Source organism: Puma concolor, unplaced genomic scaffold (assembly GCF_028749965.1).
Source record: "Puma concolor isolate L17-30 unplaced genomic scaffold, mPumCon1.1.hap2 unalloc_scaffold_27, whole genome shotgun sequence".
NCBI classification, from domain to species: Eukaryota; Metazoa; Chordata; class Mammalia; order Carnivora; family Felidae; genus Puma; species Puma concolor.
The window spans coordinates 188,926-204,005 of NW_028240233.1; the positions used below are offsets into that span (position 1 = coordinate 188,926).

At 44.6% G+C, this 15,080-nt stretch overlaps 1 protein-coding gene across 8 annotated transcripts in view; it reads left to right on the forward strand.

Annotated features, from left to right (window-relative positions):
* LOC147571440 (leucine-rich repeat-containing protein 37A2-like) overlaps window positions 1-11,006 on the forward strand; it is a 62,452-nt gene extending 51,446 nt beyond the window's left edge. For 7 of the 8 annotated variants that reach the window (XM_086696410.1, XM_086696408.1, XM_086696409.1 and 4 more), the window contains 5 exons: window positions 4,584-4,688; window positions 8,868-8,917; window positions 10,445-10,499; window positions 10,579-10,721; window positions 10,823-11,006. In XM_086696410.1, the coding sequence (XP_086552536.1) occupies window positions 4,584-4,688; window positions 8,868-8,917; window positions 10,445-10,499; window positions 10,579-10,695 (327 nt within the window). In that variant the 3' untranslated portion in view covers window positions 10,696-10,721; window positions 10,823-11,006. Of the gene's footprint in view, window positions 1-2,783; window positions 4,203-4,583; window positions 4,689-8,867; window positions 8,918-10,444; window positions 10,500-10,578; window positions 10,722-10,822 lie in introns of those variants that run through there. The other variant, XM_086696403.1, reaches the window with a different exon arrangement.
* Window positions 11,007-15,080: the final 4,074 nt, after the last annotated feature.

Consider the following 15,080-nt stretch of genomic DNA (forward strand, 5'->3'; position numbering starts at 1 on the left):
CTTCTATTTTTTGGAATAGCTTGAGAAGGATAGGTATTATCTCTGCTTTAAACGTCTGGTAGAACTCCCCTGGGAAGCCATCTGGTCCTGGACTCTTATTTGTTGGGAGATTTTTGATAACCGATTCAATTTCTTTGCTGGTTATGGGTCTGTTCAAGCTTTCTATTTCCTCCTGATTGAGTTTTGGAAGAGTGTGGGTGTTTAGGAATTTGTCCATTTCTTCCAGGTTGCCCAATTTGTTGGCATATAATTTTTCATAGTATTCCCTGATAATTGTTTGTATCTCTGAGGGATTGGTTGTAATAATTCCATTTTCATTCATGATTTTATCTATTTGGGTCATCTCCCTTTTCTTTTTGAGAAGCCTGGCTAGAGGTTTGTCAATTTTGTTTATTTTTTCAAAAAACCAACTCTTGGTTTCGTTGATCTGCTCTACAGTTTTTTTAGACTCTCTATTGTTTATTTCTGCTCTGATCTTTATTATTTCTCTTCTTCTGCTGGGTTTAGGCTGCCTTTGCTGTTCTGCTTCTATTTCCTTTAGGTGTGCTGTTAGATTATGTATTTGGGATTTTTCTTGTTTCTTGAGATAGGCCTGGATTGCAATGTATTTTCCTCTCAGGACTGCCTTCGCTGCGTCCCAAAGCGTTTGGATTGTTGTATTTTCATTTTCGCTTGTTTCCATATATTTTTTACTTTCTTCTCTAATTGCCTGGCTGACCCACACATTCTTTAGTAGGGTGTTCTTTAACCTCCATGCTTTTGGAGGTTTTCCAGACTTTTTCCTGTGGTTGATTTCAAGCTTCATAGCATTGTGGTCTGAAAGTATGCATGGTATAATTTCAATTCTTGTAAACTTATGAAGGGCTGTTTTGTGACCCAGTATATGATCTATCTTGGAGAATGTTGCATGTGCACTCGAGAAGAAAGTATATTCTGTTGCTTTGGGATGCAGAGTTCTAAATATATCTGTCAAGTCCATCTGATCCAATGTCTCATTCAGGGCCCTTGTTTCTTTACTGACCATGTGTCTAGATGATCTATCCATTTCTGTAAGTGGAGTGTTAAAGTTCCCTGCAATTACCACATTCTTATCAATAAGGTTGCTTATGTTTATGAGTAATTGTTTTATATATTTGGGGGCTCCGGTATTCGGCGCATAGACATTTATAATTGTTAGCTCTTCCTGATGGATAGACCCTGTAATTATTATATAATGCCCTTCTTCATCTCTTGTTACAGCCTTTAATTTAAAGTCTAGTTTGTCTGATACAAGTATGGCTACTCCAGCTTTCTTTTGGCTTCCAGTAGCATGATAAATAGTTCTCCATCCCCTCACTCTCAATCTAAAGGTGTCCTCAGGTCTAAAATGAGTCTCTTGTAGACAGCAAATAGATGGGTCTTGTTTTTTTATCCATTCTGATACCCTATGTCTTTTGGTTGGCGCATTTAATCCATTTACATTCAGTGTTATTATAGAAAGATACGGGTTTAGAGTCATTGTGATGTCTGTATGTTTTATGCTTGTAGCGATGTCTCTGGTACTTTGTCTCACAGGGTCCCCCTTAGGATCTCTTGTAGGGCTGGTTTAGTGGTGACAAATTCCTTCAGTTTTTGTTTGTTTGGGAAGACCTTTATCTCTCCTTCTATTCTAAATGACAGACTTGCTGGATAAAGGATTCTCGGCTGCATACTTTTTCTGTTTAGCACACTGAAGATCTCGTGCCAATTCTTTCTGGCCTGCCAAGTTTCAAAAGAGAGATCAGTCACGAGTCTTATAGGTCTCCCTTTATATGTGAGGGCACGTTTATCCCTTGCTGCTTTCAGAATTTTCTCTTTATCCTTGTATTTTGCCAGTTTCACTATGATATGTCGTGCAGAAGATCGATTCAAGTTACGTCTGAAGGGAGTTCTCTGTGCCTCTTGGATTTCAATGCCTTTTTCCTTCCCCAGTTCATGGAAGTTCTCAGTTATAATTTCTTCAAGTACCCCTTCAGCACCTTTCCCTCTCTCTTCCTCCTCTGGGATACCAATTATGCGTATATTATTTCTTTTTAGTGTATCGCTCAGTTCTCTAATTTTCCCCTCATACTCCTGGATTTTTTTATCTCTCTTTCTCTCAGCTTCCTCTTTTTCCATAACTTTATCCTCTAGTTCACCTATTCTCTCCTCTGCCTCTTCAATCCGAGCTGTCGTCGTTTCCATTTTGTTTTGCATTTCGTTTAAAGCGCTTTTCAGCTCCTCGTGACTGTTCCTTAGTCCCTTGATCTCTGTAGCAAGAGATTCTCTGCTGTCCTCCATACTGTTTGCAAGCCCAGCGATTAATTTTATGACTATTATTCTAAATTCACTTTCTGTTATATTATTTAAATCCTTTTTGATCAGTTCATTAGCTGTTGTTATTTCCTGGAGATGCTTCTGAGGGGAATTCTTCCGCTTGGTCATTTTGGGTAGTCCCTGGAGTGGTGAGGACCTGCAGGGCGCTTCCCCTGTGCTGTGGTGTATAACTGGAGTTGGTGGGCGGGGCCGCAGTCCGACCTGATGTCTGCCCCCAGCCCACCGCTGGGGCCACAGTCAGACTGGTGTGTGCCTTCTCTTCTCCTCTCCTAGGGGCGGGATTCACTGTAGGGTGGCGTGGCCCATCTGGGCTACTTGCACACTGCCAGGCTTGTGATGCTGGGGATCTGGCGTATTAGCTGGGGTGGGTAGGCGTATTAGCTGGGGTGGGCAGGAGGGGCAGGCTTAGCTCGCTTCTCCTTAGGTGATCCACTTCAGGAGGGGCCCCTCTTCTGTGGGCCTCTCATCTGCGCTTGGCTCCGGAGACTCCGTTCTGCTAATCCTCTGGCGGCTTTCTGGGTTATTTAGGCAGGTGTAGGTGGAATCTAAGTGATTAGGTCCCAAGTTTAAATGTCAAATCTTTCCAAAGAAATTGGAAACTGCCCAACCGCAGGAGAAGAGCCTAGACGAGGTTGAGAGTGTGGGGAAAAAGTTCCTGAGAGTGAACAAGGTCATCAAGGGCCCAAAGGGCATACGGAAAAGGCACTTAAAAGAACTGAGACGTCAGAACATCCAGAGGAAACAGAACGCCCAGCCGTCTGTGGAGAACATGGCCAAGGAAAGAAGGCTCAGGAGACCATCCCCAGGGGAGCTTCACGTGGCGCACAGGCCCAGCAAATTAATGGGAAGCTCCTTCAATACAGAGCCTTCGTTCGTAGAGGAGCACAAGGCAGCGGTCTCTTCTTTCCTGAAGCAATACTCTTTGGGCAGGCCTTCTGCCACCCCCGCTCCAAAATCCCCACCTGACGTGAAAAAAAAAAATCAAAAGACTTCATGTACAGCGTTTTTGTTTTAGAAGATGCAAATGCTAGAGTTAGAAATATGAAGGCTTTCGGGCCAGCCTCACACCCCAGAAAAACACACCGCTTTCATAAAAGTCGCTCCCATGTGGTCCACAGAACACCCTAGGCCAAACTGAATCGAAAGTCCAGAAAGGAAAGTTCACTCAGTAATAGACAGCTGCTTGCAAAGAGGCCTCCATCCTCTGCAGTCAGGAGCCTCATAAATTCCCCTTCACGAGAGGATTTTTCATCTCCGGGAGAACTGAGTCCTCAGAAAAATCCTTTTCCAGAATTATTTGCTCCTTCAGGAACTTACAGAGAAAACACTACTGCAGAGAACGCTACTGCCCAAAATGTTTCTGACGAAAATATTTCTACAGGAAACACTACTGTGCCAGCACAAACCCTCCCTGAATTCACAAACCGTAAGAATCTTTCCACTGCTAATTCTACTGTTACTGCAGACAACTCTATGCCGACCGTTAAACAAACCAATGATACACAATGGGAATACCACAATGCGGGCACTGGCTTGCCCCCAAAAGCCACAGGCTTCACTGTGTCAAAGGTGATCTGTTTGAAATTCCGTTAAACCAGCAGCTACAGTCCCTCATCCCCAACAATGACGTGAGAAGCCTCATTTCTCATGTTATCCGGACTTTGAAAATGGACTGCTCCGAGACCCACATGCAGCTGGCCTGTGCCAAGCTCATCTCCAGAACAGGCCTCCTGATGAAGCTTCTCAGCGAGCAGCAAGAAGTAAAGGTGTCCAAGGCAGAGTGGGATACGGACCAATGGGAAAATGAGAACTATATCAGTGAGAGCACAGAAGTCCAGAGTGAACAGAGAGGGCAGGAGTCAAGGGAGGTGAGGATAAATCCCAAAATGTGGGGTCTCGACATTTAGGTGGTTTAGGACATGGACCCAAGCACAAGGACCAGGGGCTCCTAGTCCGGGTCTTGTCTTGGCCACATAATTTTGCCTAAGGCAATGATCTGCCACTTTGCTCATTCAGGAAACAGTGCCGCTGTTCCCAGAGTAGACAAAAAGAGGACCTAACATACAAGATACATAAATTCTTGAAGAAAATGCTAATGATTAAGATTACATATCACATTAGATTTGGTATATTCCTTAAGAACCTATAAGCGATTCATCGGAAAGAATGGGGTTTTAGAGTCGTTAAAGAATAGTTAACTTTCATCCTATCTCTGTTTTCTAAAAACATTGTTCTTTCCCTTTTTTTAGCTCACAAAAGAAGTTCCAGGCTATGGCTATAACAACAAACTCATCTTGGCAATATCTGTGACTGTAGTAGTGATGATTTTGATCATAGTTTTCTGTCTCATTGAGGTAAGGACAACAATTAATTCAGATTCCCAGACTATATTCCTTCTTTATAATAGATTCAGAACCCACAAACTGAAAATCAAAGCCACTTTCCCACCTATCACGACCTGATATCCCTCTTCAGTCTGGAGGAAGGAGATAGGCTTTGTCCTTTCATTGCAAAGTATATTCCAGGGATTTTAAAAGGAACCCCACTGCCGGGAGACATCTGTGGATTGTAACCAAGATAACAAGCCATTAGCTTGTTCTGAGACATTAGGTCTAAGAAGGCCACAGTTGACACGATAGTAAAATTTCTTCAACTCAAAAAAATTATGTCGATTCGATGCACTCACCAGTCATCCTCCTCCTACCACTGATTTCTTTCCTCGTTGGCTAAAATGGTGAGAGAGAAATAGTCTTCACCTTCATGGAGCTATCAGTCATCTCGGAAGAAAGGGCATGGCTTAGAGATAAAAGTGTCATCTTGTTGATTAATTAGATGTACCTACAGCTCTCTCCTCCACTTCGCAAGGCATTGTGTAGACAGGTTCAGTTAAAACCCTGCAGCTAAAATCCTGCATCAGGCTACTCAAAGCTTGTCATAATTACAGTTGCCTATTCCTGGAGCTTGCCTGTTTACCTTTTATTCAATTATGTATGAATTGAATATATATTCAATATATTTATTCAAATATACATATGCTTATTATATATATATGTATATGTATATATATATATATATATGTATATATATATATATATATACATATATATATATTGCCATCTGTCATGGCAACCCTCCATTTCAGCCAAAGCAGCCCCCCACCATCCCCTAGTCAGACCATGCCCATTCCTACTTTTGTTGGTGACTTTGCCCACTTGAAATTCCTTTATTTCACTCTGCTGGTGGAAGTCCCATGAGCCTTCAAAAGCCAACTCGAGTTCATCTTTCTTCACAAAGCCTTCCCCGAATACTGTAATACTCCTGGACCTAGTCCTTCTGTGAGATTGTCACCATTTCTTAGGGTCTACAGTGACGCATTCCCCTCCCCTGATAACAAAAATATGCTAAACAGTTTGTTAAAAGGCAGCTCCTCAAGAGAGAAATATCAAGGTCATGGATCAGAGCAGAGATATGTAAGGCTTCCTGGTCTCTCAGACTCGAGTAAAGCCTGACTGGATGTATTAACTGCTAAGGAGAAACATGTCTGTCTTCTGGAGGGTTGGTCAGTAGTAAAGGCATAGAAATGGTGAGGAAGAGACCAACATGGGCAGTGCCCACCTAGCCTTGCCTAAGAGTAGAGATGGCACCTCAGGCAGCAGATGAGAGTCAGGCCCACCAGCCGGGCTGTGCCCGCGGGGCAGATGGATGGATCTAGCTACCTCAGTCCTTTCCATTAAACACTGGATTCAGCTAATTACTTTTCTTCCACTTCTCTTCTCACCAAATAGCCTTCTGATTATACTTCAGCGTGCCACAGAGGCCTGTCTCCACAGGAGGTAATGCCCAATCATGTAGACACAGATGCCCTATCTATGGAACGGATGTTTTCCTTATTGTCAAGTCTTGACCTGACATTCTGATTTTGATCAATCCTGTGACATTGGTGAGGTGATATTGCCTCCATGTAGAAAGAAGTGCGTTCTCTCTTGATGAGATCAGGGTCTGATTTCTCAGCCTAAGAGCCTAGGAACTAGCGTGGGGTCAGCTTACCATGACCTCTGGGAAGAGAAATCATTGGCCATTGTCCAGTCAGTACTCTGCATCTTGAGGTGGCCTGCAGCCTTTTGCTTTTGGGGAAGTTCTATAAACTCCTATTGCTGTTTTAAATTCCTATGTGGTTTAACCTTGTGTGTATATTTTTTTATGTGGTTTCATTATTTCCTCTCCCTACTTAGATGATACACTTTTTGAGGTCAGAGACCATGCAGTTTTTTTCCTGTAGTGGACAATAATGATGTTCAAAGGAAGAGATGAGGCATTGTGTCAATTTCACAAGGAGGAATAATGCAACCTAATATTTATGTGAAGTAGCCTACAGAGTCCAGCAATAGACAGATCCGTGGGTGACTAGGACTTTTGAAATGTTACCTTTTAGAGGCGCCTGGGTGGCTCAGTTGGTTAAGCGTCCTACTTTGGCTCAGGTCATAATTTCATGGTTCAGGAGTTCGAGCCCTGTGTTGGGCTCTGTGCTGACAGCTCAGAACCTGGAGCCTGCTCTGGATTCTGTGTGTGTCTCTCTCTCTCTTTGCCCCTCTCTCACTCTTACTCTCTCTCTCTGTCACTCTCAAAAATAAATAAACATTGAAATGTTACCTTTTAGTATTCAAATCAGTGGACGAAAATAAATAAGTGGTAGTAGAACAACTGCTTAATTATTTGGGAGGAAAATAACAACAGATCCCTATTTCTCACCTTAAAAAAACATATTTCAGTCAATGTAAAAAAAGAGAAACAAGAACCCGCCCAAGTATTAGAAGAAAATAGAATCAATACTTTTATGATCTTGTGGTGAGAAAAAGCTTTGTGACCTGATACCACATGCAGAAACATTTGATAGATTTGATCGTCTTGTCTGATTTATGCTTGGAATAAACCAGACATCTGATTTAATCCCCACAGTCCTGTGAGGATGATATCACCATCCTTCTTTCATACATAGAAGGGGATCAGCTTAAGGCCCCTGTGGCAAAACCCAAAGCAGAACCCAGCTGTGCCTGCAGTCAGCCTGTCTCCTATCCCACGGTTCCGTCTCCTTCACGATAAAAACACTGACAAATATTTGAAACATTGAAATTCAGTGAAAGCCCTTGAAAGGATGAATATATCTCATATGAAGAGAGTTTTATAAATCAACAGGAAGAGGACAAACAATCCAGGGGATCAAGGGGGCAAGGACTACGATGAACAGGAGGGTGTGGACAGTCCGTCACCATATCTGCCTCATGGCTTATGGGACATGGGTCTTGTTAACAAGGCCTTTTCGCCTCATGGTATAAAAACAGTCTCTGATATTTTCTTCTGTACTCTTATAATATTTGTTGTGATTTATTTATTTTTAATCTGTATGGAATCTGTGTGGTGTTTTGGTACGGTCGAGGTAGGGGATCTAACTTTTTTCCCTTACGTAAAGATCCAGTTACTTTAAAATCTTTTATTGAATGGTTCATTCTTTCTTCATGGATCTAAAATACTATTTTTATCTGGACTCTATTCTATCAATCTGGTTTTCTTTTCCTGTATCAGTATCACGCTACATACTTAACTGCAGTTGCTCCGTAAGAACGTATTTTAATGTCTGCTCTGTGATCTTCTTTTTCATACAGTTTGTAGCTATGCTTGCACATTTTCTCTACCAAATGTCAGCTGGCCAGTTTTTGTTTAAAAAACTGTCTTGGGATTTGAATGGGATTGCCTTGACTTTGTAGGTTAATTTGAAGGGAACTGACATCTTTACACTATTCTGGGAAAATAGTGTCTCACATCATGTATTCGTTTCTTCTTAATGTCCTTCAGAAGAGCTTTAGTGTTTTCATCTCATAGGTCTTACCCATTCTTTGCTAAGTTTATTCCTAGGTACTTTATGCCTTTTTATTGATCATTGTAAATGGGATAATTCTTCCGTTTTTTGATTAATTATTTATGGAACATAGGAAAGTCATTGAGGTTTACATGTTGATCTCTTGATTTTATATCTAGCCATCTTACTGAATTCTCATATTTCTTCCAATAAAATTTTAGTTGATTCTCTTGGGCCTTTTAGTTTGTCTGTAATTTCGTATGCAAATACGTCTTAGTTCTTCCTTTCCACCACTCCATTTTTTCCCAGTGCATCAGTTAGGACCTCCTCAACACCAATGAATAGAAGCAGTGATAACACACATCCTACTCTTGTCCTTGACTTTAAAACAGTGCTGCTGTTTAGGTTTCTGGTAGACACTTTTCTTTTCCTCCTCCCAAGAATTTTTATTAGGAATTATCTGTCGAATGTTACCTGAGACAGTCAGTAAAACGTATTACCAGCTGCACACAAGTTAGGTGTTATTGAAGAGTCAAAGGACTATTAAACAAATTCCTGTCCTAGGAAAAGTTATCCTCTCACTGGGTAGAGAAGACCTAAAATGCAAAGGAATGAATAAAGATTTGGAGGGAGTGGTTATTGTGATGGGTAACTGTGATCATGTTCTCTTCCAAAACAGATTCATTCTCATAGAGCAGCAGCCAAGGAAGGTAAAGAAGGAAGCTCAAGGTAAATATTAGTCTGGCAATCGTTAAAGTAGAATTTTAGAACTAGATTTTCAAACTCATCTATTTCAATCCCCTTGTTTTACAGCCAGGAAATCACCAAAGGCAGAAAGAATACATATTTGGCCTAATGCTTTGCCTGGATCCAGCAAAGTTAGCTGCCCAGCCAAACCCGAGTTAGAATGGGACTGGCACAGAGCACCTGCTCACTAGAAAGATCGTGGGGGGACGGGGGTGGAAATGTTCAGACCCTTTGCTGCTGGCGGTGGGCATCGGGCCTGGCCACAGACCTTCTCAGAGGCTCTGGAGAAGGGATAGGGAGGGCCAAAAGTCGTGGGGTGAAGGGGCTAGTCTTCAAGCATGATGGAAGGTGGAATACATGAGTCCGTCCAATAGAGTGGGGGGGGGACTTCCTTCTTCCTCCTTCTGGTTTTCGAGGCCCCGCTCTCCATTCCCTTTATCCAGACCCAATAGAATTTGAACTGGGAGAGACCTTAGATAATCATTTATCTCTTCCTTTTATAATAATGAGATGGAGAAGGAGAAAAGGAAGATGTCTTGCCGGACGGTTGTATCACTAGTACCACTAGAACCAGAAAGAAGATGGTTCCTTTCCAGTTGGGCACGTCTCTGACTACACTGTTCTTGGGCTGTGAACTGCATTTTATGTCACAACTCAGTGCACACATACCGTATAGACATAAGTCCCTTCTAAAACAAACTTACCATACACTCTGATTCTTTCTGTTCTGTTTGAGTTTATTATTTATTTGGGGGGGGGGGAGCAGAGAGAGGGAGAGAGAGAGAGAGAGAGGGAGAGAGAATCCCAAGCAGGTTCTACACTATCAGCACAGAGCCAGACACAGGGCTCAATGTCACAATCTGTGAGATCATCACTTGAGGCAAAATCAAGACTTGGGCTGCTCACCTGACTGAGCCACCCAGGTACCCCCTATTCCGTTTGTATGCAAAAAGAGTATTTTGTGTTTTAGCGCTAGCCGTGTGTTTTAAGGTGATTTCACGACCCACTCCCTCATCTGCCTGCAGTGTGACAGTCAGTGAGCTAGATAACTGCTGGTTGGACTCAGGCATTCACTCGGTGCGATTCATCTCGTAAGGTAAAGCAGCTAGGAAAATGGAAAACCTCCCCACCCGCCAGCAAATGATGCCTGGGAGGCTAAGCCTGGCGGGGACGGATGTAAAATGCTTCTGGAGAGAGTTAGGTGCTTCTGCCGTGTGGTCACCCAGTTTGTTGACTGCACAAGGGCACTTGGCCAAGGGCCAGAAGGGGAGCAGGGTGAAAATCCTGCCTATACTTCATGTCAAGTTACATACAAAGGTCTCCCAGGGACACTGTGGGGCCATTATGGACAGACACAGGACAATTCTGAAAGCCCAGCATGTATGGAATTATTTCTGAGATCCCAGGTCTGTGTTGATTTTGCTTGCTAATAAGACTGGAGAAATACATTGTGAGAGGCATGGAAAATGGTACGAATCACTAATTGTCTGTGTGTGTGTTTCCTTCAAGGGGCTTCTTTGGATCTCTGCTGCGTAAGAGATGCTCAAAGGAAAGTGACAGTCAGGTAAATCTGAGGAGGATAAAGTACCGTGGCTGGAGAAGGCAGGGGAAACGGACCTAACATTGTCCTTTCTGTTTTCTAGGAGGGCTTTTTCTGGAGAAGGCGGCCACTTTGGCTTAGGGACATGTACAGACCTCTCAATGCCACACGCAAGAAAAACATGGCACAGAAGCTACACGACAAGGATTCTTCTCATTAAGATGAGATTTTCCACATGGAACTAGGGTACGTGATTGGGGAAGATTTTCTCTAAAATGAGGCAATTATGAAGAGTTGAATTGTTCCTTTCGAGAGTCAAAGCCTTGGCATTCTTCTCCTTTTCCCAGGGAGGCTGGCAAAGTCACAGCAGAGAAGGCCACAGATTCCACTACTGAAGAGCTGGGTGACGAGAGTGAGACACTATGTGAGGTTGTCACAGAGTGAACGCCGTCCTGCCTCAGGCCACCTACAAAGTTTACTTTCCGATACTCGCTTCTCAGCATTGCTTATAAAATACTTTTTCTTCTCATATTGAAATGTATAAATCCATAACCAATTCTAGCCACGTGGTAAGGAAGTAAAACGTAAACAGTTCAGAATTTATCTACAGACAACAGGGGCCACGGGCGAGAGAAGCAGGACTGAAGCCAGAGTCCCTCGTGGTAGCCAGGATTTCCGCAAGACACAAATGGGCAAAGTAGGGTGAATGGGGCGTCTTTCCCTCATTTCCCTGATACAGTCAGTCTCTGGAAACCGGACAACGTATCTTCAAGGGGCTTAGACTATTAAGTTCATTCACAGCTTATTCTGGTGCTCTCTCCCCTGGCTCACCAAATACCAGTTACTCACAACGCGCTTGACCCCCTGCCCGTAGAGGATCATCTCTTTCTGGCCCCTCCGTGAGGTCTTTGGGGTTGCCAGAGTATTTGGATCGCTGAGCCTACCTCCACTGTCGGGCTGAGGCCTGTCTGTCTTCCCAAGAGCTCAAACTCAGACACAAAATGTGTAGCGGGAAGTAGGGTGTTCCTCAACCTTACAAGCTAGTAGACAATTCCCATTGGGTTTTTGTGTTTGTTTTCTTTAAAAAAAAAAAAAGTCCCCACCCTCAGAGAGCTAGCAGGGAGATGCTGGAGGGTTAGAGTAAAGAATGTGTGAGAGCAGTAATCACCCAGGACTGCCCTGCTCAGGCCTTTATTTCAGAAAACTTATTGGTGGGGGCACTTCCTGTTCACCTGTACCACACTAGCCTCTGCTGACCCCACTGAGGGTCGGATGCGTGCGGCTGGGCTCTCTCCAGTTCAGCCCAGCACCGCACCTACCACTGCTTTCCTACCCAGCTCGGATCAGGGCTGCACGATTCCAAGAGATAATGCAGCACAACGTGCAGAAGACGCAAACATCCCTCCACTTCTGCAGAGGAGGGCGTTAACCAGTCACATTTGGGATGTTGGGAGGAGTCGGGGTGCCTGGGTGGCTCCGTCCGTTGAGCATCCGACTTTGGCTCAGGTCATGACCTCATGGTGTGGGAGTTTGAGCCCTGCATTGGGCTCTCTGCTGTCAGCACAGAGCCCACTTCAGATCCTCCGTCTCCCTTTCTCTCTGTCCCTCCCCCCAGCTCACACACTGTCTCTCAAAAATAGATAAACATTAAAAATAATGAAGTCATCTATACTTTCTGAGTAAATGAATGACAGATTTTAGAAAAAGGACGTCAGAGTCAAAATACAGTAGTGAATAAAAGAAATCCTGAACGAACAAGGTTTGATCATCTCTTTTCTTAATGTCTGTTTATTTTGAAAGAGAGCAAGGGGGGAGGGGCAGAGAGAGAGGGAGAGAAAGAGCCCCAAGCGGGCTCCGTGCTCAGTGTGGAACCCGATGCGAGGGACTCGATCTTACGACCGTGAGATCACAGCCTGAGCTGAAATCAAGAGTCGGATGCTTAACCGACTGAGCCACCCAGGCGCCCCTGACAATCTCTTTACATGCCCCCAAATAAATGCTGGTGGCTTAGCGATAGGTGATGGAATATGGCACCAACCGCTGGCCACCAACAGAGTCCCCCGAGGGGACAGTAGGACTGGGGCACAGCCCAGCAGATTTGGCAGGGTTGGTAGGAACGGTTCCAAGCGGAGTGATTGGCCCATCAGTGCCTCTTCGGCTCTATTAGTTTGCTGCTGCTGGGCAAGGACACCTGTTCTCCGGGTGCCTGTTCCCGTTCCCCCAGCGTTTTAGTGAGAATGGCCCCCAAGTGTCTGTCTCGGTGTGGTGACTTCAGTGAGCCAACAAATAACTGTGTTGAAAGCACAAGACTAGAGAGTAACAGTAATCGGAAGCAGCGGCAGCAGCTAGTTCACTATTTGCTTACTTGGTGTCAAGGCCTGGGTTGGGCGTGTTGCAGTCTTAATTTCGCCCAACAGTCCGTGAAAACATACTTTATTATCCCCATCTGGCAGATAAGGGGACAGGGCTTAAAGGATGTAGGTAACCTGTTCAGGTGCCCAAAGCCGCAAATCCAAAACTGCCAGGTAGGGGTTTAATCCAGGCCGGTTAACTCCAAAGCCTGCTGACGGTTATACTGCCCTGCTGCAGGGTGCAGGGGTACAGAGACGTCTAAGCCATGGTTACCATCAAAGAATCAATAATTAGAACGATGAGGATGGTGGCAGCTACTGTTTGTTGAGCACCTGCTTTGAGCCAGGCGCAGTACCAGGCCCTGTAGTCACTCTTAGGTCACAAGGGCAGAAACTCCTCATGCCAGCCCAAACTCCTTAATGAGCTGGGTGGAGCGGGGGCTGGTGGTGACTTTTTGAATAAGAGAGGTGGACACAGAGACAGAGCTGACGAGAAACCAAGAAGACCCATCTGTGCATCGTTGGGCTTCCCAAAGTGTGGGCCGGGATTCCAGGCAACTCCATTCTCCTGTTTTGGAATATTTCCATTAGCGCAAATGTGGTTCATAGAGTGAAGCTTAGACAATGTTGTTTCTATAACACTACCTCAAATTTGCACAATACTTATTAGTCTCAAATGCTACCCTGCCATATTTCTTTTAATTATTTTTTTTTAATTTTTTTTTCAACGTTTATTTATTTTTGGGACAGAGAGAGACAGAGCATGAACGGGGGAGGGGCAGAGAGAGGGAGACACAGAATCGGAAACAGGCTCCAGGCTCTGAGCCATCAGCCCAGAGCCCGACGCGGGGCTCGAACTCACGGACCGCGAGATCGTGACCTGGCTGAAGTCGGACGCCCAACCGACTGCGCCACCCAGGCGCCCCTCTTTTAATTTTTTTAATGTTTATTTTTGAGAGAAAGAGAGAGAGCGCGTGCGGGCAGAGAGAGAGGGAGACACAGAATGTGAAGCAGGCTCCAGGCTCTGAGCTGTCAGCACAGAGCCCGATGCGGGGCTCGAACCCATGAACCACGAGATTATGACCCTCTCTGCCACTCCTCCACTCGCACTCTATGTCTCTGTCTCTTGCTCTCTCCAAAATAAACATTTAAAAAAATTTTTTTAAAACAACAATAAGCATTTATTCCTCAAAAAACATCTTTTTTAATGTTTATTTTGAAGAGAGAACAAGAGAGAGAGTACAAGCAGGGGAGGGGCAGAGAGGGAGACATAGGATCTGAAGCAGGCTCCAGGCTCTGAGCTGTCAGCACAGAGCCCAATGCGGGGCCCGAAGCCATGAATGGTGAGACCATGACCTGAGCCAAAGTCAGACGCTCAACCAACTGAGCCACCCAGGCTCCCCATTCCTCAAAAGTTTTGAGTCAAAATTTCGGGAATAGCTTGGGCACTTCTGCCCCTGGGTCTTTGGTGAGATTCTCAAGATACCACAGGGCTGCAGTCACCTGAAGGCTTGACTGAGTCGGAAGGGTCCACTTCCAAGGTGGTTCACTCACTTAACATGGCTGTCAAGGGGGTTGGAGGGAGGCCTCAGATCCTTGCCATATGAGCCTGCCCACATGCTGTTTGACTGAATGTCCTCACAGCATGATGGCTGGGTACCTCCAGAGTGAGTGAGCTGAGAAAGAGAGACAGAAATGACAGAAGGTAGCCTTCCTATGACCTCACCTCAGACGGCACAGAGCAGCATTTAGCAGTGACTTAGTCACTAAATCCAGTTCCCATTCAAGGGGTGGGAATTTAGACCCCACCTTTTAAAGAGAGAAGAGTCGGGGTGCCTGGGTGGCTCAGTTGGTTAAGCGTCTGGCTTCAACTCAGGTCACGATCTCGCGGTCCATGAGTTCGAGCCCTGCGTCAGGCTCTGGGCTGATGGCTCAGAGCCTGGAGCCTGCTTCGGATTCTGTGTCGCCCTCTCTCTCTGCCCCTCCCCCATTCATGCTCTGTCTCTGTCTCAAAAATAAATAAACGTTAAAAAAAAATAAAAATAAAGAGAGAAGAGTCAAAGAATTTGTGAACATATTTTATTTTTTTCCAGCACTCATTCAGTAGATCTTTTTTTTTTCAATATATGAAATTTATTGTCAAATTGGTTTCCATACAACACCCAGTGCTCATCCCAAAAGGTGCCCTCCTCGATACCCATCACCCACCCTCCCCTCCCTCCCATTCCTCTTCTGCTCCTGGTCACCCCCTATG